Genomic DNA, 22631 nt, shown 5'->3' on the forward strand with positions numbered 1-22631 from the left:
GCACACACACAAACACACAAAGTTGCCAGAAAAACGCTCGCGTTTGTGATTTCCATTCTTCGTCTTCATTTTACCGCTATTTTTCTTCGACATACGTCTAACCAACCAGCCCAAGTTTAAACGGTAGCTACGTGGCTTGCACGTTGTGCGGCTAACAAGCATTATGTGACGACCGTAGAGAAACATGGTAGCTCACTACGAAAAAGCCATACCTATAACGCGAGTAAACTATGTATATGTGGTAGCGTTATCGTATGAGGGCGATGGCCGAAAGTTTCTAGAACTTCGTTGGCTTAAAGTGTACCAACTTGCACACGACCAACAAAGCAAAAATAAAGAACTAGAGTTCACATCTCTTATTAGAAGCTAGGTGCATTTCAGCGTGCAACCTTCGGTGAGCGCTTTCGACGTACTTAATGCACAGAATTTATCTGCCGGAGCAGAAGGATTTGGTAAAGGATCAGTACCTCGTATACTAATGTAAAAATATCAGTTGGCTGCGTAGGTAAAAAAGTTAGGGTCATCAAGGTGTTGCAGCGGCACATTTGAGCAGAGGTAGTTACTTGCCTTCAAAGTCGTGCGGGTCGCAAGCGTAGTACGTCTTCCAATCTGGGCCGTATCCGATCAAATCCAGGTACCAGCAGGAAGACAGCAATGCTCGAAATCCAGCCTCCGTCACCGCCTTCAGCTCCGAGTCATGCGACTGCCTCCAAACTTGCACAACCGCTTCCTTCGGCATCTGTGGCGTGCGTTGTATTAGTTGCACGTCACTGTGGTCACGAAGTGATCGTCGTACCGTCCACACCACTGCGCATGCCTAATAGTACCATATATTACACGGCCCTGTGAAGGCGACGCAGTCCAAACTCTGTTCCTAGCTTAAGAGGGACTCAACTGTTTACATTACTATGAAATTACTTCATGATCCACCAGCCTAAAAGCCATTGTGCAAAAATACGAAAGGTTTTACAAGTACATACAAATGTGGGCAACGGCCCACTTACCTTATGTGACTTCCGTACTAAAATAAATGCTGAAACTTAAACGTTAACTTGCTAGACAGCTGGCGCCATCTAGTGAAAACTAGACAAACCAAAATCTGTTGTTTATTTTTTGTATTATTAAATACGCCATAAGCAACATTTCTATAAATTTGCAAACCTTTCCGTATTGGTACACGATGCATTTTGAGCCCGTCAGTCATGAATTAGTGGATCCCATAGGAATGCGATCAGGTGAGTCCCCTGCGCTACTCAACAGTGGAGTTGACCAAGTGTATTTTATGTGCGCATCGACGGGCTTAATATACCATACGCCAGAGCTCTAAATAGAAATATATTAACACAAAAAAACACGCTGACATGACAAAACAAAAGTTAATAAATATTGGAACCTCCGCTGTTTAGGTTACTGCGACAATGTCCAGACAATGAAGATAGTGCTCACCGATATCGTTTTGTGTGATACCGAAGTTATCAAAACTGTTCGCCGCTTTCAGTAAATTTTGCGTTATTGATGCGTTATTGCCCAATACGAAAAGATCTGAACAGAATCAAGAAAGGTTGGGAGGCTTGTAAGAAGCCTGGTTGTACTTTTTAGGTAGAGCAAAGTTATAGCATAAGTAAAGTAAAAGCGTTAACATTTATGCGGTTTAACTGAGCTCTTCATGATGATGATGGTTAGAGTTTTTTCGCGCAAGGCCAGCTGGGGCAAAGAGCGCCAAATAAAAGTATGTAAAGGAAACTAGTGGCTACTAAAGCCAAAATAACAATAAAATCAATTAACGGCAATGGCGATGGCTGGTGTATAGGGCCAGATTTAATTATGCGTGATAGGAAATCAGGTTTAGAAACTTCACGTCTGACAAGTACTCAAACACACGTTTCACGGAAGACATGGCATCGTCACCCAGAAACAGCGATGGATGTAGGGGAATATGTTGTCTGTAGAGTTGTCTGAAGTGTTTGTGTCGTGTTGTGTGAAGTGAATTGCATGTGATTAGTATGTGCACTACGGATAGGGCCTCTCCGCACCTGCTGCACTGGGGTCTAGAAGATCCCGTCAGCAGATACGAGTGCGTCGCATGGCTGTGCCCTATCCGCAGCCTACCCAAGGCGACTTCCGTGTGTCTGTTGTGTGAGTCAGCTGTGTACCGTCCCAAGTGTAGCTTTATTACATGTAGTTTGTTGTCTGTCTGTTCGCCCCAGTGTGTTTCCACGTTCTGCGCAGGTGTTGTCTTATTTGTGGCTTGAGGTCTGTGTAGGGTGTCGCTGTAATGTCTACAGTGTTCCTGAGTGCAGCAGCAGCGGCACTCTCGTCTGCCAACTCGTTCCCATCGATCCCTGCGTGTCGATGGGACCCAGCAGAGGACCAGCTCATGCTTTTGTGCATACACGGACATGATAGTGTTGAATACAAGATTAACTATGTGGTTTGTGGGGGCTTGTGCGATGACAGTGCGCGAACAACACTCAAAGAATCTGTATAGATGATGGAATTAGGAATTTGATTTTCAGAAATATGTCGTACAATCAGTAAAATTCCATACGCTTCTGCTGAAAAAATTGTTGTGTGCACGCTCATGGTTCTGGCTGCATTGAAATTTGGACCATGAGCAGCACACGACACCATAGTGGAGGTTTTAGAAGCGTCACTATAAAATTCTGCACATGTGTATTTAAACTGCAAAGACAGAAAGTGCTGCAGTATTGCAGCTCGCGGTACACGATTTTTGTCAAGTCTCATAAAAGAAAGGTCGCACGACACAGGGTGAACCTGCCAAGGCGGTAAACTGTTAGAAAAGGATGACCTGTACACATCTAAAAACGAAGCACTGAGATCCGAGGCTCGCTCTCTCACTCTAAGTGAAAAGGGCAGAGGAACGGATGGGCGATTTACAAAGAGCAGATAATTTGATGTATCGTTAAAGACAGGATAAAAAGGATGATTATTCAGCGACGAAATTTTAAAAGCATAAAGCAAGTCCATGTACGTTCGATGGTTCTCAAGGCTCCACTTATCACACTCGACATAAAGACTCTCGGCAGGGCTACTGCGAAAAGCACCCGAAGCAAACGAAGGCCCAAGTGTAGCACTGGGTCCAGAATTCGCAAGGCTGTCTTAGTCGCCGACCCATACATCACACTGCCATAGTCCAAACGAGACCCAACCAAAGCAGTATACAAGCGAAGCAGGAGTTCTTTGTCGGAACCATAGGATTGGTGGGAGAGAACCTTAAGTATATTCATTTTTTCGAGACATTTATTTTTCAGTTCCTTGATGTGGGGAATGAATCTGAGTTTGTGGTCCAACACAACACCTAAGAACTTGTGCTCCTTGTTCACAGGAAGCGACACGCCATTGATATGAATGTCTGGGTCCGGATGGACCCCGCGCTTCCTGGAGAACACAACGCAGGAACTTTTTGCAGGATTCAATTTAAAAATATTCTTGTCTGCCCAGCCGGCAAGTTTCTTTACACCAAGCTGGACTTGACGTTCGCAGATTGACATATTGCATGATTTATAGGATATCTGGATGTCATCTATATACATGGAATAAGAGATTGTAGGTGGCAGTGCCTTACCAAGAGAGTTCATTTTTACTATGAAGAGAGTGCAGCTCAACACGCCACTTTGTGGCACGCCATTTTCTTGCACGCGAACCTTTGAGAGTGCACCACCGACTCTTACTCGGAACGCTCTGTCTGACAAGTAACTGACAAGAGCCTTCAACATGTTACCAGAAACACCGATTGACTTGAGGTCAATAAGGATCCCATAACGCCAAGCGGTGTCGTGTTCCTCCTCAAGGTCGAAAAACACAGTTAAACAATACTGCTTATGCGCGAAGGCATCCTTGATGTACGAGTAAAGAGCTACCAGTAGATCGTTCGTTGATCGCCCCACCCTGAAGCCTGCCTGGCTGCTCTCGAGAAGACCGTGGTACTCAAGGAAGTACACGAGTTTGGGATTGATCATCTTCTCGAAGAGCTTGCACAGGCAGCCCGTCAAGGCTATAGGACGGTAGCTTGAGGGGGACGACGGGTCCTTTTCCTCCTTCAAGAAAGCGACTACTACGGCCTCCCTCCAAGAGTTTGGAATGCGCCCCGAAAGCCATATCTTGTTATATAGGTGTAAGAGTGTTAGAAGAGTGTCTGCATGCAGGTCTTGTATCATTGTATATGTGATGTTGTCTGGGCCTGGTGCTGAGGGTTTACAAGTGCTCACAAGAGGTTTACAAGAGGGTTAACAGAGCTCTTAGGCCTGTTCAGATTTCTTTCAAATAGATGGCAGGAAAAAATGAGCACGTTTGCTTCGGAACGCGTTATGGTTTATTATTTGCTGCCCCAAAAGAGGTTCGATCGCTATGGAAAACTATCAACGTAATAGACATTTTAAATGCAAAATTACGTAGACTAGGTGGTCAGCGATATGCAAAACACCGACGCAATTTAACGTTTTCCGAAGGAACAGTTCATAAGAATATCTTGTTTCGACAATTGCAGGAACACAATGTTATTCGTAAAATATATCGAAAAAGTGAAAACAACCGCGCTAACGCGCCCTCCAGCGCGGTTTCATTGTGATGGCGTTAAGCTAGGTAAGGCAGTACATATAGATAGCAAGAACTAAATTTCTAACTGAAGCCCGATAATTCTGTACACATCGCATTATAAAGCAACGTACTGGCAACGATCTTCGCGTGTGCAGAAAGTATGTGCTGAGGGGCTGCTAAATTCTTGTGAGAACAAGTAAAATGTTATATTTCTGCATTGAAAATTATCGTTTATTATAACATAGCCAACTCTCCAATGGCAATTAGCAATACGAACGTAGCATTCACTTTTTTTCTTAATCCAGCAAAAACACTACGTGAAAACGAGCGCGGTAAATTAAATGTAGTATGAGTTGACCAGTATGCTCAAGTTGCATACGTGTTTCATCATACGGAACACGATTTCTGCGATATGAGGTATCCTGTAAAAAAATACAAGACATTAAACCCCCGTTGTACATTGATACGTCTTGATTTTGAAGTCACACTGCACAATTTTGTGTAGCGTGAATCTTGCCGTCTAAGTTGCTGGTAACGACCTCACGTGCTATTGTCATCACCAAGATCATGCAAGGCCACGGCCGGGCATTTGTTTACATGCATACTTCGTGACCATTCATTCGTGTATCTTCAATCTTGGCCGCCGCGGCAAGGCAATTAGCGGCAGTAAACGTATCATTGCGCCGTAGTTCGAGCACAGTAAAGAATTACGTGGCGAGTATTTAGGCACTTCTCGGGCACTCCTGCTCAGAAGCGGACAGGCCGCCATTTGTGCATGGGCAGTCACGATGCTTCTGCATAGAGTTTTTGTTTTGGAAGATCGCTTCCGGTTCCGATCTGGTCACTGCATGAACTATTTCTAGGCCAGAATAAAACTGCTTAATTGAACAGCTGCGATAACGCATGCTCCTTGCTGAAAGCACTAAGGCAGAACTGCTTGGAAATCTGTTAGTTTATCTCTGCAATAGTAGTTGAAATCACAACTAGCACACAAAACTGCTGCTCTGCAGTAAAACTGTAAACTATGGCCATGTAATAAGTGTATTTCTACGTCCATCACGAACCCGAGATTATGAATTCCATTTAGAGCACACGAATAACCGCCGAGTCATGTTGAGTTCCCTGCCCTTACCCACGGTTTTGTTTTGTAGACTGGGCAACCTAGGGCGCGCACTATCTCATGTTAGTTTTTGTCTTTTCTTCGTGCTTTCTCTGAGCTCATTGAATTTTTACTCCAAGCAGTATGATGTAAAAAAATTTAAATTATCACCGAAAACTCGTGCGTGAAGCTGCTTTAGCCAAAAAAGCAGGGTAAATAAACATTTGCAAAACGGGTGTTTATTTGAGATGTTGATTTCGCACACTTGCCACACTGTTTAATTGTTTCAGCCGCACCAGCAGTTTGTTTACAACTTTACAGTGAGGAGGATGATCGGCTGAGTAAAACGGTTAATGTTTTTATTTTGAACCTGGGCCCCGCGAATTCAAATTCTCAGCGCAGCGCAAAAACGCGAAGCGAGAGGGCTTGAGTATAGGTTCTTCCTTATAAACACCTATTATATCCCAACGCGTGCTGGCTTTCTTACCGGCAGACTGCTGTCGAACATATCCTGCCACACAACGTAGGTCTTCGGAATGTTTTTCATAATCTCGAACAGCCTAAAAATGACAAAGAAGCACCGTTACGAGTGTGTGGATAACGAAGCGACACGGCCCACTAAAATAGCGGCAGTCAGCTACAATGAAAATACGCGCAAGAATACGCTGTCTTTATCCCAAAGATTGCCAGTCATCTGGTTCTTGCTCCGCTTCAAATGACACCATAAAACGGCAGCGTTTTCACCTGCTGTGCCACGTAACGTCCTCCGGCTCCCACATCATGCCATTCCCCAGCTCATCCCAACATTTAGATCCATCCTATTACTACGCTTCCCACCTAGCTCTGTTCATGCTCCATACTACTAATGATGTTTCCCTGCCCTCCCAATCCTTCCCCTCCATTTACATCACATGTTATTATTCCTACTCTCTACTTACTCAATCCTACTTTCTTCATATCTTATGGTCCATCGGTTCCGCTCAAGGCCCCTTGAAGCAATCCATCATCTCACTTCTCCTCCTACTTACTCCATCTTCCCTAATCTATATGTTCGACACACGCCTCAATTATTCTTGGAACTGCTGTTTTCGTAATGTTTTCCCTACCCCCTGCGCGTCCTTCCCTTCCCACGTGCCCTCCCACCAGTCCGTCTCCCTCATGCTTCAATCCCAGATCCCGTCCTCTCATTCTTACCATTCAACAACCCCTGCCTCACTCTCTCCTTCCTATCTTTTAAGATACTCGCCATATTCTTACCCCGCAAATTCTCCCCCTCCCACTTTCCTGTTCCACTCAACAGACCTCACTGCACTGCTGCAGCATGTCTCCACCCCATTTCTGTTGTAAGCCTCTGTAGCCCTATTTCACTCTTATCTTTTATCAACCTTCCCTTTCTGTTATACTCTGGCCTGAGTCACGAGTCACCAGTGAGAGTTTGTTGTCGGCCTGAAAAGGCATGCATGTTTTGTTGAAGACAATACACGGTATCAGGCGTACTAATGGCGTAGTTTCCGGTCCGTCTGTCGTCCACTCGATTCAAATGCACAGCAAGAAAGTTGTAAGAACCCTTGAAGATTAATTTTTTATACCGTTCAAAACCACTAAAGCTGGCGGCATGGCTCTTGCGTGTACACATTATTCCGCGTAAAGAAAACTGGTGGTATCTTCGAGGCAATACGTACATATCCCAGAGTGCCTGGGGTCTTTTAGGAATACACACTGTTTTGACATCTACCATGGGGAAATGAAAAAAACAAGATGCTTAAAGAAGTGGCGAAGAAAGATGGGTTAAAATAAGGCTAAACCAAAAGACCTACATTTCGAGCTCGAGCTCGAGCTGCCCCACCAGCAGAGGAATAAAAATCTTTGCAATAAATGGCATCTTATCAGTTGGCCACACGAGAAACCACGATTGCATTCATTCAAGGAAGGTGCGAAAGGGGAGTGGATAAGGGAAACAAGCGGATAAGCGACCAATTTTCGTGAGCAGCATTCATAGTTGCGAAATGCCTTAATACTACCTTTCAAGCTTGTTTGAAAGTAACCATAAGAATCGCTGCTAGACCGTTTTGAAATCTTTATTGCATTCATACACTTCTTTATTGCCTGATAAGCCGGAGAAGGCGATAACGGGAATCTCGGGGCAGGGTATAGGGCACAGCGGGTGCTTCTTCCTCAACGGCTGCAGGCATGACAGGCATGACTCTCCCATTTACCGATGAAATAAACACGCCCCTTTACTTTCCGCTAGGTGTCACACAAACTGAACACGTTTGTTCAAAGCAATATGTCCTCTTATTAACACGTACACGTACGCACTCGCATTGTGAATCTGAGGCTGCGGTCGAATTTAGCATTTAAACGGTTTCGTTGATACCTTAGCGAATTGTCCAATCGTAGCTAGGAAGGTAACAAAAGACTGGTTGGCGACTACAGCATTGAATGTCGACAATAAGGAATCAAATAACTTTACTACCGATACTCAAAAACGTCGCCAGCGCCACCTTTATGAATACTAATGTGCAACGGTCTTGTTCTTTAGGCAAAATGTTCTTTTGCAAATTATTACTTCTGTTACTATTTTTTTATTTGCTTTAACTTTTTTTCCTTTACTCAGCTTTAAATTAGTGTTATTTTAGTTTTTGCCGTTAAAATTTCTGTATTTTTTTTACAAAGCCTGGGCTTGCCCTTCGGAACGTGTCTGGCCCGATGTCTTTGTTAGCAGTCGTGGCGGCGGCGCCGTATCAATTCTTGTCCTGTTAGGCATTGGACGGCAACGAAGACTGGTTGGCGATTACAGCATTGAAGATCGACAAGAAAGGACGCAAATAACTGTACTGTCTATCCTCAAACACGTCACCAGCGCCACTATTATGCATTCAAATGTGCAACGAATTCGTTCTTTAAGCAACATGTTCATTTGTAAATTATTACTTCTGTTCCTACTTTTTGCTTTTATTTGGTTTTACTGTTTCCTTTACTTGTTCTTTTATTTGCTTTTACTGTTTCCTTTACTTGGCTTTGCATTTCAATTACTTTAGTTTTTATGTGTTCAATAAATTACTTTATTTACAAAACTGCGGCTTGCCCTTGGGAGTAAGTCTGCCGCGATGTTCTTGTTTGTAGTCGCGGCGGCGGCGCCGTGTTAATTCTTTTTATTTTCCACCTCGAATTACCCTGCTTATTAAGCTGTTTGCCACGCTGCTCGTGAATTCAAACGAAGCCTGAGTGTGGTTTATAACAGCAACAAACGTCCCAGCCAATCGCAACAGATCTTACGTGCGCACGTTCTCTCAGAAAACTAGTGGGGAAAATGTCACGGAGAACTCACCTCTTGGCGTAGAACTCTCCGATATTCTTAACACCAGTTTGATTGCCTACTGTGTGGAGAAATTTCTTGATTCGAGGATTTGACATCCTGCGAAAGGGAAACATGATACTATTAGCTTCCCTTCAGTGCCAGTAACTTTCTTTAATTAGGATCACCGAAGATAATTAGAGCAGTGATCCTAGTTTTATGACGTGCATATTACGGTGTTTGTGAACAAAGCTGGAAGCATTTGCTAAAATCATTTTTGCGAAGAGCTCCATACAGTAAGTATGAAAGGAAAATTCGTATTTTGGCGATGAGGGCCAATGGATAGAATATAATATATCTAGGGTTGTCCGTTTTCACATAAAACTCGATTTTACCTGATTTTTACACCCCGAACACGTTTTGCGAGAATCGGCATAAACCCGATTTTCCCCCGAATGGACCTTTTATACACAATCGTGCACTCCGCCGTTCTCAACCAGTACTTGCTAGAAGCAAGCCCCACAAACGCAGTTTTCGAATTTATTGAGTATTGGCACGACTCAACCGCTCACTACCCCAGGCTGGAAAATGCTGCACTGACATTGTTGTGCCTAGCTAAGGTACGCTGTGATGTCGAGAAACTTTTCTCACGGTTGAGGTGCCTTGAAGAATCGGGCACGTCTCGAATGAAGACCGACATGTGGTGCACTCAGATAATAATGTATGTAAACAAGAATCTGTAAAAGATCGATGAGCAGCTTTCGTGAATAAAATGTCTTTTTGGACGTTATCAATGCTCTTTACAGGCATTGTTATTTATTCATTACTCAACAAACACCAGATTTGAAAGAGTATTTACTGGAAAACCATAATGTCACCCGATTCCCAGCTTCAAACGGACACCAACTTTAACGCCATTGATTTAGGAAGATCGAGATACCGCCTCATAAAACAAAGTGAGTGTATTGTATAGGACCTCTGTATATGTGACCCGAAAAAGCCCGAATGTGGGAATGTGATTACAGGAAAAACACGATTTACCCGCGATTATCAATTAAAAAAAGCAAACGAAATCTAACCCCCTACTTTAAAAAAACATAAAGCCCGAAAACGAACAACCTTAAATATATCCTGCTGTTCATTCTAATTTTCCTAATGCGCAGCTTCATGCAGTACGTTTAACTAGCGAATTAAGGATGCCTAGTATCGCAGCCAAGATTGAAACACAACAAAATAGCGGGTCTCAATTCTTTTGTTCTTTTTTGGTAGGAAGGAAATATCGTGCACACATAACCTTGAATGAACGTGGAATTTCAGCGAACAAAAGCCTTACTGTGTCTTTTTCTAGCGTTAATCTTAAAATCGCAGAGGCAATTAAAAATAAGGAACAAAGCGTAGGTGATTCGTCTAAAGAGACGCCACCGCTGCAAGGCCACTGATCTTCTATATTTCTAGATATTCCAGATACTGTGTGATCTTCAAGTCACACAACAGTTGGCCATGACAATTAGTATAGAATAAACAGTAGAAGTTGAACATGCCGTACGGAAGAGAATAAGCCTTTCGGTGCTTGGCCAACCCTTTGTCGATATTGGCACGGGAGAACTTCCGTAAAAACAGCTCTGTAACAGTACTGCGTTGCGCACCGACGCAACGCAGGCGATGAGGCGCGCCGTAGTGGAGAGCTCCGGATTAATTTTGACCACCTCGGAATCTTTAACGCGGGCCGAAATCTCGTACACACGAGCGTTTTTGCTTTTTCCTCCATCAGAAAAGCGGCCGCCGCAGCCGGTAATCGAACCCGCGACCTCCTGCTCAGCAGCGCAACGCCTTAGCGACTGAGCCACCACGGCGGGTAACAATACTTTTGACGAAGCCTGTTGGATGTTTCCATTCATATAAAAATTATTCTGCTTTTAAACTTTCGCTTTCAAAAAAAATTACGACAGAAACTTGCTATTTTTTTGCAATTCGGGTAACCATGTTAAAACACGTGTCCGGGCGCTGTTGTTCCCGCTAGCTCTCGACACTCTCTAGTTAGAACATAAACCATGAGCATCACCCCTCAAAGAGTGGTTCTTTTCGTTCCATGCTCTATCCGGAGCCTTTTTGGAGCAGTCTGTCGGTACTGCGACGAGTAAGGCTGAAAGGTCGAAGGAGAAAAGCAGAAAGCTTATTTTATTGCGTAAGCCGTCGCTGGAGGATATCTGCAAATATTTTCGCAGTCGATCTGTCATCACAGCGACAGAGACGACAACGAAATGGCGCATGGCTGCCTTGGCGCTGCCTTTGAACTACCCTCCTCTCTCACAGCGACGGTCGCAAGCCATCTCGGGTGGTTCCGCGACTCCCGTCACCGTCTGGACGCATTGTAATATCCAGCGTGTAGTCCGCACAGGACAGCAAAAAAGAAGGAATGCCATTAACGGTGACGAAATGACGTTACTGGTGTAAAACGACGGGATGACCGACATCCGATGCCGCTGTCACAGTGAGCAACAGTGACAACTTAGACGGTAAGAGTGCAAAGCCCGGTTGGTACGGTGTAGGAAATAAGTTTGTGGAACGCCGAGTACCGTACCTCTAAAGCTGGAGCAAAGAGTGTCATCAGTCCGACCCTAAACTTAGCCAAGGTGAGGTACAAGGTTCTCGCACATGCTTAAAAATCCAGCAATAGATGTTCGAATCTTTTCAGAAGCTCAGCTGCTTCAATACCCGCAATTTTGTGCTTTTGAAACACTGCAGCAAGAAATGCTATGCTGCGCGGATCAAAGGCGAAAACCCCACGTATCTTGCATTGAGGCCCATGTTCCCCTGCGCAAGAGAAACGAAAAAAATACGGCTTGAGAAGACTTCGACAGCTGATCGTCGTGGATAGTGAATGATACTTTTGTACCCCTAACGCTTCGACCGGAGTGTAGTGAACATCTTGTTAACTAGTGGTCGGTAAACTAGTAATGCAGTGCAACCATACCTTCTCAATTGGTGTAAAAAGCCATTTTAACCATCGCGCAGCGTTTCGTATATTCATTTATCGCAAGTACAGTTCAAACATTGAGCAAAATAAAAGTACTAACAAGTTACGTAAAACCAAGTAAGCATTACTCCCATTTTACACTACATCTATATAGCCGGAAGATCGAAATAGCGATAGGCCTAAACTCCGCGTGAGGTTGAACGAGTCAAGTTACATTGATGCTAAGTTTTCCTACTCGATGGTGACGTAAACTTTCAAAGCTGAGCACGAACATCTGTACATATATGGCGAGGTTGAGATTGAAGTGTGGTGGAGAAAACTGGTTTGAGTTTGAGGTAAGGTCGCAGCTGGTGGAGGGCTCATAGAAGCTAAAAGTTCCTCAAGTGCATGTGCCACGCAAATGTCTGATTGTTCGTTCAACGTTTCGGCTGGCTCCAGCACTTTACAGCGTGAACAATAGCTGGCCTATGTCGGCGACCTTATCACGGGGCTTCGTTTGTATTCGAGTTGTCTATTACCAGAGAATGATTGAAGAGTTGAGAGCGATGGAGTGGAGATAAGGCGTGGAGGGACTTTGGGACGCTGGTCGCGTTCTAATGGGGACACTTCTATCGGTGGAGCACCAGTTGTCACTGCCTTGACCGGTTTTAGTGACTACCCCAACAGCTTGCACGCGTTTTAAATTGAATGTGCTGCTTGTGCAGGCGGAACAAGGAAAGAAATGAAAACGATGGCGACGAAGGGCGCATAGTGGTGTGCAACAAAAGGTCTGACAGGTCGCGAATGCTTCTGCTAAAGCGACAAAACGTGAACACTGTTACAGAGACCTAAGCAGGCTTAAGTGAGAGCAAGCCATGCGCTCAGGTCCATTTGAAAGTTTGCCAGAGTGGGAAGTGGTGCTCAGGCGTTCCTAAACATCCTCTAAAAAAGCTTTAAAAAGTTTTTCGGCAAATTTGTGTAGTTATTGTTGAAATTATTTCGATACACAAAATCGACCAGAAAACATGCCATGCCATGCTTGCAGAACAAAAATAGAATGGTTCAAACCAATTTTTAAGTCGCGGACGTGGTGCGCAGGCAATAATGCTCGCGTTAGTGGAACTATAGAAACTTAGTCACTAAACACGGCAAATTTAAAACTACGAGTGAATTACACCCCCTATGTACATATTTACATTAGTACGAGAATCTAGCCTTTGAGGCCTATAATCACGCACGCGATGTCCTGCGCTCCAGCACACTCCAGGGTGAGAATATTAAAACACTTTCGGGCCCATATCGGCTTGGACCGACTCTCGTTTGAACGCGAAGCTTTCTTTTCGCGAAACTACGTGAGCCAGTGTTCGCGATTAATTTGTTTGAGTTTTATTTATTTAGAGGTTCGAGCAGCAGAGGGAAAGTGACAGTCAAAAATCCAAACTACTTCGACCATGTCGGAATAACATAATCGGATAGACGTATTGTTGAACCCCTAGGGCCCCAGGTTCCATTTCTTGTGTCATCATCATCATGATCATTTGTCATCCGATTGTGTAGAGTTGGCTTTTCTACAGTGCGCTTTGGTTACGACAACCACCATCAGTGAAACGAAGAAAGTTTCGCGTTAAAATTACAGTGCTAAGTCAGCAGTCACATAGAATACGATTCTGTCGTCATATACAGGAGTCATTTTGATTGCAGCCGCATAAGCCGAACATGGAATTCACTTAAATCTACAACACTCACCAGCAGTCGGCGTTTACTTCGTCTCCTCCCAGATGAATGTAGTGGTCAGGAAACAACCTGGCAACTTCTGCGAACAGCGCAGCCAGAAACGAGTACGCTTTGCTCCGGCTCGGATCGATGGGTCCCAGCTGGCCCGTTGGCTTGCCGTCTGTGTAGCAGGCTGTCAGAAGCTCAGGAAAGGCCTTTCCCCAAGAACGTGTGTGCCCTGAAGCCGTAACAAGATATTTAAAACCGCCGCTTTAAGCCCTGGCAATTTCCATGTATATCGATATAATTGGTTGACATTTTTCAAATACATAAAAATGTAATTGCCAAGCATCTAAAATTTATGCCTTGAAAGTATTGTGTACGTCCCATTTTCTTTCCGGATGGCGTACAGCTCGTCAGAGCTTCCTGCGCCTACAACACCACTTCATTGCGCTGGATACAACATGACAATATAATATCAGGAAACATTGCTTGGCTTGCTTAACATTACACTGCGTGACACGCCATATTTTTTCGGTGCGGTTGTCTTACGCTCTTGACCTATTTTACCTATCGATTCCAACGTGTCTCGCGCCGCTGCGTAGACACATTGGTGAAACTTGACAATGGGGTTTGGATTTTGGTGGCGCAAGGCCGACTAAGGGCAGAGAGTGCTAAAAGAAAGTTTTTTTCACGAGAGTGAAATAACTGTACTTCAAGCATTCTAGTAAAAATAAACGTTAGATGAAGCAAAAGGTAATGACGATGACTGGTGTAAAGGGTCAAATTGTCAAGATGCATAATAAGAAATCAAACGTAAACATCTGACGTCGGTAAGAAACTCAAAAACGCGTTTGATGAAAAACATGGGCTCGTCGCCAAAGAAGTGATCGCTGTTCTTGTCTGAATAGTTGTGGGAAGTGTTGTTCCAGGCGTTCTTTTAGGTACCGTGCATTGGATCAGTACGTAGATTACAGATAGGCCCTCTCCGCACCCACTGCACATGGGTCCTGGACGTACGCTGTCGAGGTGGGAGTGTGTTACATGTGTGTGGAATATCCTTAACTTTCTAACGCCACTTCGGGGTGCCTGTTGTGTGAGTAAGCTGTGCATCATCCCAAGTGTGACTTTATTACGTGTGGTTTGTTGTCTAGCTGTTCACTCCAGTGTGTTTGTCATGGTTTTATGCAGGTGTTGTCCCGAGCGGTTCGAGGTCAGTGTAGAGTACCGTCGTTATGTCTACTGTGTTCCTGAGTGTAGTCGAAGCGGCCATCTCATCGTCCAACTCGTTGCCAGCGATCACAGAATGGCCTGTAACCAAGCAGAGAAAAGCTACGGTGCGTTTCGGCTGTTGGATTTACTACTTTTGTGTTGTATAACAATTTTATGAGAACACTTTCAAGGAGAAGGTGAATAAGCCTCAAGGTGTCAGAACAGCATTCACGACCAACCACTTTTTTCGCACTCAATTTTTTTTTTCGTGAATAGGCAGCTCCGCTAGCTTCTTACCTGGTGTGTCGAACTCCACCATGACACGGATGCCTCTGGAGGCCGCTTCGCTAATAACACGTTTCACGTCCCTTCGTGTGTAGACGTGCGTGACCGGATTGTAAGCACCCTGCAAAGATTCAAGAGCGGAATCGTTCCCGAATCAATTGTAAATTTGCTTCTAATGAAATCAACCATCTGTGCTGCACACTGACGCCCGCGGGTCGGACCGGCGCTGGGTTACACTCCCAAGGGCAGGAAAAAAACACCTCAGCATAAATACCCAAGAAAGTGGAGGAGAGCACACCCCACCAGTAGTGCAGTGGTTATCGACCCACACGCGTATTCTGGAGGTTATGCACTCGAATCCCATCCGGCGGGCTTGTTTTTATCCATGTTCTGTCTTTCAAGAACAAACGTAAACGTAAATATTTCCCCTTTGCTTTCCTTGACATTCCTGACTTCCTACCCTTACTTCCGCCTTCATTCAATGAGCCCTACATTGCCCATTCTCACTCGCCATATGCATAGCGAGGGTCTTTGCCCGGCATTCTTGCTGACATCGGTAGATAAGAGGATTCAACGCTGGTCAACGCTAAGAAGTGCCCTAGAAGATCAGGAATGCATCCTTGTGGGACCATCGAAGCGAAGGTACACGAGGCGTCAACGCTGGCAGTGCCCAACCGTCACCGATGGGGCCACCAATACGCAGGTTGGTGGTTCGCCTAGGGCGCGGAAACCGATGCGAGGTCGGCCCCGCTGCTGGCCAGGTTTGGTAGGCATAGTCGGTGGCCTCGCCGCGTCCACCTGGCTCGTTCCTCAAAGATTGCGTGCTGCTTCCTTCTCCAGGGTTCTGGTTTCCCTTTTCTCTTTGGACTCCTCGTTTATTTACCTTATGGGCTCCGTCGCAGGACTGTCGTATTATCTCTCTCCGGTTTGCTTAACGTTTTCCATATTTCGGCATGATGCCATTGGGCTCTATCGCGGTATTCGTGGATTCGACCTTTTTTGGCCGGCCCTTGAAATGTTCGGTGCGTGTTTTCTTTTCAAGGTGTTTTGGTGCATCCCATGTCTTGGGATTGCCCTTGACACATAACTGGATCAAGCATCGTTACTGTCATTTTTTGGCCGCGCATTACGCAACACCAACGTAGCACAACCGAGACCAAATCAACGCGGCGTAAACCCGCAGAATCGATCTTTTGTTTGCACCACAAGAACGGGTGGGAGAGGTCCTTGTGAATGTTTATTGTATTCCCATATTGAAGTTTAAGTCGTTTGATGTGTGGAAGTAATCTGACTTTTCCAACAAATACGTCACCAAACACTTGGGATCATTTTTACAGGGCTTTCTAGACGATTAAGGGTAATCTCAGCGTCGGCATGAATCCCGTACTTGCGGAAGAACACATAGCCAGTACTTTTTCCTGAGTTCAGCTTAAAACTGCTTGTGTCCGTCCAGACAGCCACCAAGTTTGTTCACACCAGGCTTAACGGTGCGTTCGCAAATCAACAGGTAACATGATTTAGAAGACACTTTCACGTCGTCGACATACGTGGAACAGGAAATAGTTGGTGGATTTCCATTTCGGAGAGAGTTCGTCTTAACTATGAACGATGTGCCGCTTAAAAGTGCCCCTTGGGGCAAGTCATTTTTCTGCACATATAGCCTGGAGAGGGATGAACTAACTCTATCACTAAATGTCTTCTTGGACATGCAACTAGCCATTTTGCTCGTTTTATTTGACACCCCCAAGGGCCTAAGGTCGGTAAGTATGTTGTATCGCCAAGATGTACCGTAAGCCATTTCCATATCAAAGAATACTGTAAGAGAAAACTGGTTAAGTTCAATTCTACAGTACCCGCCCTTGATCACAATATTTGAATCGTCTTATTCTGATGTTTACACATTCGCTTACTGTACGGCAATATAACGCAATAGTGGTTACTCCACTTTCTTCCCTGAATACAACGGACAACCATCTTTTCTTCTGTACTGCTCCACCTTTAATGCAGTAGTGTCAAAATTAGCACCGAGTACTGCAAAGTTCATGTTTCGAGTGAAATGCTCCCACCAGCTTGCCTGTGAGCACACAACAAAGCCCAAAAAACCTACAGCACCATTTGCACACCCCATCACACCATTCATTTTAGACCCGGCGATGAATTCTTTTTATTAATATAGATCCATAGTCCTCGACTTCGAAAAAGATAGTTCATCGTTTTAGTGAAGTGTACACAGTATTAGAGTGCCAATATCCAGTTAATTACCGTGTTACGCCCGTTACTTCAACTATGGACCGCTGCTGTAGAAACTGCACCATTGTACAGCATGTGCTTTTTGCTTTTTAATAATATCGCTCAATCCTGGACCCACGAGTCCATCGGCGCCTCATAACGGTAGGAAGCAGCAAAATCAGCAAAAGCAACCACATAACCACAGCGATCCCACTACTGCAACAGTCGTATGCTAGGCTGTCCCGCAAGCACGACATATCTCTTTCCGCAATAAATCGCCCGCTGTCTCCATTGCCAAACTGTGACCCCAGCATTGCACACAACATTTTGTCCGTGTAGTACGGTACGCGTACCTTCTCTTCCCTTATCTTTGTCCTTACTCTGATCTTAAGACAAGAACCAAAATGCTCAACATATAAAGACGGTTAGGATGTGGTTCACCCCAAGTGATTGGTGGACCTTTGCATATTTAAAATTTTTTAACAAGCGATCAAAAGGAATCCCTTGTCGGAAATTCAGAGGTCACCATCCGCACACTTTTGTGTGTGGCACTGTGATACAGCGGTACGATTCAGTCACTGTCTAGGGGAAAATAACGATGGCACATCGCGTGCCTGCAGAGACAAGACTGCGCATTGTTGGAACACCACCAGGGCTAAACCGTCAAAGAGAAATAGTTAAGGTTGTCGTAATTACCTCAGCGCCGCCAACAGCATTACGCAGGCATTTCGGTTGAGATATACGTTGGCAGCGCTGATCGAAGTTAGAAACAAAAGACCACTCATGAAGGGGAGACAGCAATGATGGTGGTTCTCTTTGGACACGTTAATGACAGCCGGGAAGGTAAAACAGGTGCTTTTCCTGGATCCGAGCCCTTTACTGGTGCGTCGGCCACATGCATAAGCTGGTGCAAAGGGCAGAAACGCTGCTCCCAATTGGTTTCTGTCCATATATAAGGCAAAAGGACTGCCGTTTGCAGACTATCTGCAATGAGCCGTTGAAGACTCGCAGGCTGTGGTGTTCAATCATGAATCTACCTTTGAACGGTTTTGGGGACCTGGGAGTGCGAATACGTATAGGTGGGAAAAAACGCACGCAAAAAGCGACTTCTGTCATCCACTTTCCGCTCCCCCAACGCACGCACGTATCCGTGTTATCAAATATTATGGAAAGGATAAGAGTGAGCAAGGCGTGCTAAAGAAATCGCTATTTCCATTCGGACATGAACACAGCCGGCTGATTGTCAGGAGGTTGTATCCGGTTATTGTGGCTTTGCTGGAACAGCATAGCACTCTCCTCATCAGCACGTGATCATTCTGGCCATGCCTTTACTCTCGAACTTTTCGCCGTTTTAATCGTGGTGACGCGCTCGCCGACACCTCGGTTGACGCTCGTGCGACAGTATAAAAAGTCACCTACTGTGCGTGATCCTCTGGCTAAGCCATTGAACTGTCGCTCTCCCCCATTAGTGCGGCCACAGGGCGTCTTTTTACACAGTGAGAAATTAGTGAGAGCAAGAAGCTGTTGCAGATGCAATGTAGTGAGATATAGAGTGAGGAACCAGCCGGCGACCACTGCGCTATCTCGCAGGCGGTTCCTTACTCGTCGCCCACGCACCACCAAACCAGCCACTTGCAAACGTTACGGAACAGGCGTCAGTGACAAATTCGCACCCCAACGGATTTTTGTTCTGGCGAAAGGAAAGGATACTCGAAGCCAGCAATCTGCGCGGCGTTCTTTTCAATCCCATAGCCCCCCAATTTCCAGACGCTGAGATTCAGAAGCGATTGTTCAGGCTCCAACTACTCGGACAACCTGCAACTCGGCAAAACAATTGTGACCTTAGTCCCAGCAGTCCATCACGAGTGCCCTCCCCTGCACTACTCATATCAAGTGCTCAATTTAGCGCTTCATTAAACACAGCTGTTTGGCAAGTTGGTGCATTATGATTAAAAATAGAGCGCGACTTGGACAACGACACGAAGAAGAACGACGGGACAAGCGCTCACTTGCAACTAACATTTATTGAAGCATCGTCTCAGTATTTATACATTTATCATGAAAGCACGCGCTCTGGGTGCACTAAACGGAAAGCATCAAACCGATGGACAAAATCAGTGACGTTTTCAAAAATTCGAACTCGGTGGCACGCAAAATCCCAAATGTATCACTCACGCACTCGTCCTCTTTCTTCTTAATATAAAAGGCTTCGAAGAGCTCCCTCGCAACTGTATTGTCACTCCTGCCGAGAAATCGAATCTGCTCAAAGAAAGGTCCGCATTTTTCCAAAGGACTGACAGGCCTGAACCTTCGCAATGCGCGGGTAAATGCGCGCGCGTATGATTGTTAAGAGAAGAGCCGTGCTCGCGTGCCCAGTCATTCGCACATCTGCCCGTCTGGCCAGTATAGGCCTCCCCGCATGAAAGCGGTATCTCGTAAACCCCGACGTCACAGGGCACCAAGCGCTTGGCACCTTCGTTTTGCACTGCTTTGTTTGGGCTTGCCAGTAACTTGCGCACACAGGCGGCAAAGTTTTTGTGGGGCAGAAAACACACTGGCACTTTGTACCGTTCTGCCACCTTTTTCAGGTTGCGCATAACCCTATGTATATAGGGTGGAACAACAGGCTTCGCCTTAGGTTGTCCTGGCAGATTCGCACTCACTTGGCATTTGGCTTTCCGCAGCAAGGCTTCGGCAACACCCACCAAGACATAGCTTGGGTAACCGACCGGCAGAAGTCGCTTCAGTTGAGAGTCGAAGCTCTCTTGAACAGCATGTACAGTCGGGGACTTAATTTTGCAGACCACGCGAGCGCATGGCAAAAGCCACCGATGCGCGCTCTGGAGGCCCGGCGCCTGTTGTCGAGACCGGCGCGGCGCGCATGCGCGTCCTATTTTACTCGCAGGCACGCCGATTTTCTCGCTTCCTGCAGCGGTGCTCCAATGGTCACTCGAGCACCGCATAGCGACGCCTTTGTAGCATTCCTTTCTTTCCGAGGGCACATTTGGGGCCTAACGCGACGATTGCGAGGGCTTTGGTGCAAATGCTCCTCGCGTCCTGATAAACTCTTGCGCGTAATGTTTTATTTGTTTGGTTTGTGTTTTATCGTTTATAGACGATGAGACTAGCGGCTTGCGAACGGCGTCCCCGAATGAAGCGCGTACGAAGGACAGTCTCACGGTACCGCGCTACCGATGACGAAATGCCAGCTATATGAATAGCGAACCGTTATTCACCTTGTTCATTGTGTAATTTGGCCACTGAACATATATTCCAGCTCACTCGCCGCTGCCCACAAAGTAGGCGATTCGCAAGTTATATAAAAGAAATTATTTCGGCGTTTTTGCTGCCTACTTCGTTACTTAAAAAATATAGAAATACGTACTCACATAAATTGTCTGTTCGCTCTGCCCGTCGCATTCGTAAATATGGCACCTCGGGCTCCCACTCAATGCCGTAAAATTATTCGCTACTTTTGAGAAGCTGTTTTTCAAAGGGACATTTGCCGGCTTACTAATAGACCAAGAGATGCTGTTAGCCGAGGAATTCACACCTACGGGGATGAATTGCTCCAAGGCCGGAGCAATTCTTCAAGGTCGGCTTGCATTGATTGTTTATGAGGTTTTAACGCGCCGATGCTACACAGGCGATGAGGCACGCCGTAGTTGAAAGCTCCGAATTAATTTTGATTACCTGGGAATGTGTAACATGCGCCGAAATCCCGAACACACTTGAGCATTTTCGCTTTTCGGCTCCATCAGAAAAGGGGCCACCTTGCAGATGCCCAGCGGAGCAGAAGGACAAGGTCAAAAACGAAACAGGAGGACAAGCTGATTGTTTTTCAGTGGTTAAACACCTGTTCATTAGTGACAAAAACGTTCCGAAGGCCCTAAGTAGTGAATAATATTACGGCGAAAAGTAGCGAATACTATTATGGCGTTCTTCGATGGGAACCCGAGGTGCCGTTTTGAATAATGCCGACGAGCAGAACGAACAGACAAATCATATGGGTATGTCTATAAATCGTTAAAATTAAGGAAGTAGACATTAAAAATAAAACAGAGGATTTCTTTTATACAAATTGCAAATCGCCTACTTTATGGGCAGCGGAGAGCAAACTGGAATATATGTTCAGTGGCCAAATTACACAATGAACAAGGTGAATAAAGGTTCGCTATTCATATAGCTAGCATTTCGTCGTCGGCAGCACGGAACCGTAAGACTGTGCTTCGTACGCGCTTCATTCCGGGACGCCGTTTGCAAGCCGCTAGACTCATCGTCTATAAACGATAAAGCACGAAACAAACAAATAAAACATTACGCGCAAGTCTTTATCAGGACGCGAAGAGCATTTGCGCCAAAGCCCTCGCAATCGTCGCGTTACGCCCCAAATGTGCCATCGGGATGAAAGGAATGCTATGAAGGCGTCGCTATGCGGTGCTCGAGTGACCATTGCAGCACCCCTGCAGGAAGCGAGAAAATCGGAGTGCCTGCGAGTAAAACAGGACGCGCATGCGCGTCGCGCCGGTCTCGACAACAGGCGCCGGGCCTCCAGAGCGCGCGTCGGTGGTTTTTGCCACGCACTCGCGTGGTCTGCAAAATTAAGTCCCCCACTGTACACATGACTTCTTGAGTGCGGACTCTAGAAATAGAGACGCTATGGCCCTTTTAATAGTCTTTGAATGGGATGATGAATATTTCAGAAGCTGATTACGGCGACGCGGGCCATAGGACCCAACAGATATGGTCGGATGAAAACTAAAAATTCATGTCTAAGAACTGCACGGTGTGAGGACTTGGAACCTCATGTGTAAATGAGAGAGCCTTCCCATGGCGGCTAAAATTCTCTAAAACCACTCGTGCGATTGCGAGATAGTTAGGAGAACCCTGTTTTTTTTTAAACCACCAAAAAATCGTCGACATACTAAAAAACACGCAGAACAACATCCTTGTCAAAACTTAAAAGCAAGTCCCTGTCGACAGTGGCAAGAAGACCGACATAAGACCGGCATATTGCATAAGACCGGCGACACAGGACCCGATACACCTTTTTTTTGTTTCTGAACTTACTATGGGCGTCAAATGAAACGCGAACACGAAAATATGAACCTGAACGCACAAATAGCGCGATTTCTTTCCACGCAAGCCAAAATGACGCGTGGCTTAGTTACAAAAAAAACAAAGTTAAGAAAAGTGGATTGCCAAATATACCAATAGCGTGCCATTATATGACCTCTAGGAATAGTATTTTTCAATTTTGCACGTTCTGGTTCATATTTCGT

The 22631-nt window shown here is 45.5% G+C and overlaps 1 protein-coding gene across 1 annotated transcript in view; it reads right to left on the bottom strand.

The window, feature by feature from the left end:
• LOC144139980 (beta-hexosaminidase subunit alpha-like) overlaps window positions 1-22631 on the bottom strand; it is a 94524-nt gene that overhangs the window by 22343 nt on the left and 49550 nt on the right. The window contains exons 6-10 of the mRNA XM_077672197.1: window positions 15133-15241; window positions 13657-13861; window positions 8988-9074; window positions 6144-6216; window positions 568-739 (exon numbers count right to left, since the gene is read on the bottom strand). Of these exons, the coding sequence (XP_077528323.1) occupies window positions 568-739; window positions 6144-6216; window positions 8988-9074; window positions 13657-13861; window positions 15133-15241 (646 nt within the window). The remainder of the gene's footprint in view (window positions 1-567; window positions 740-6143; window positions 6217-8987; window positions 9075-13656; window positions 13862-15132; window positions 15242-22631) is intronic.

This window comes from Haemaphysalis longicornis, unplaced genomic scaffold (assembly GCF_048455015.1).
Source record: "Haemaphysalis longicornis isolate Haplotype H1 unplaced genomic scaffold, Haemaphysalis longicornis Haplotype H1 scaffold_5, whole genome shotgun sequence".
Lineage (NCBI taxonomy): Eukaryota > Metazoa > Arthropoda > Arachnida > Ixodida > Ixodidae > Haemaphysalis > Haemaphysalis longicornis.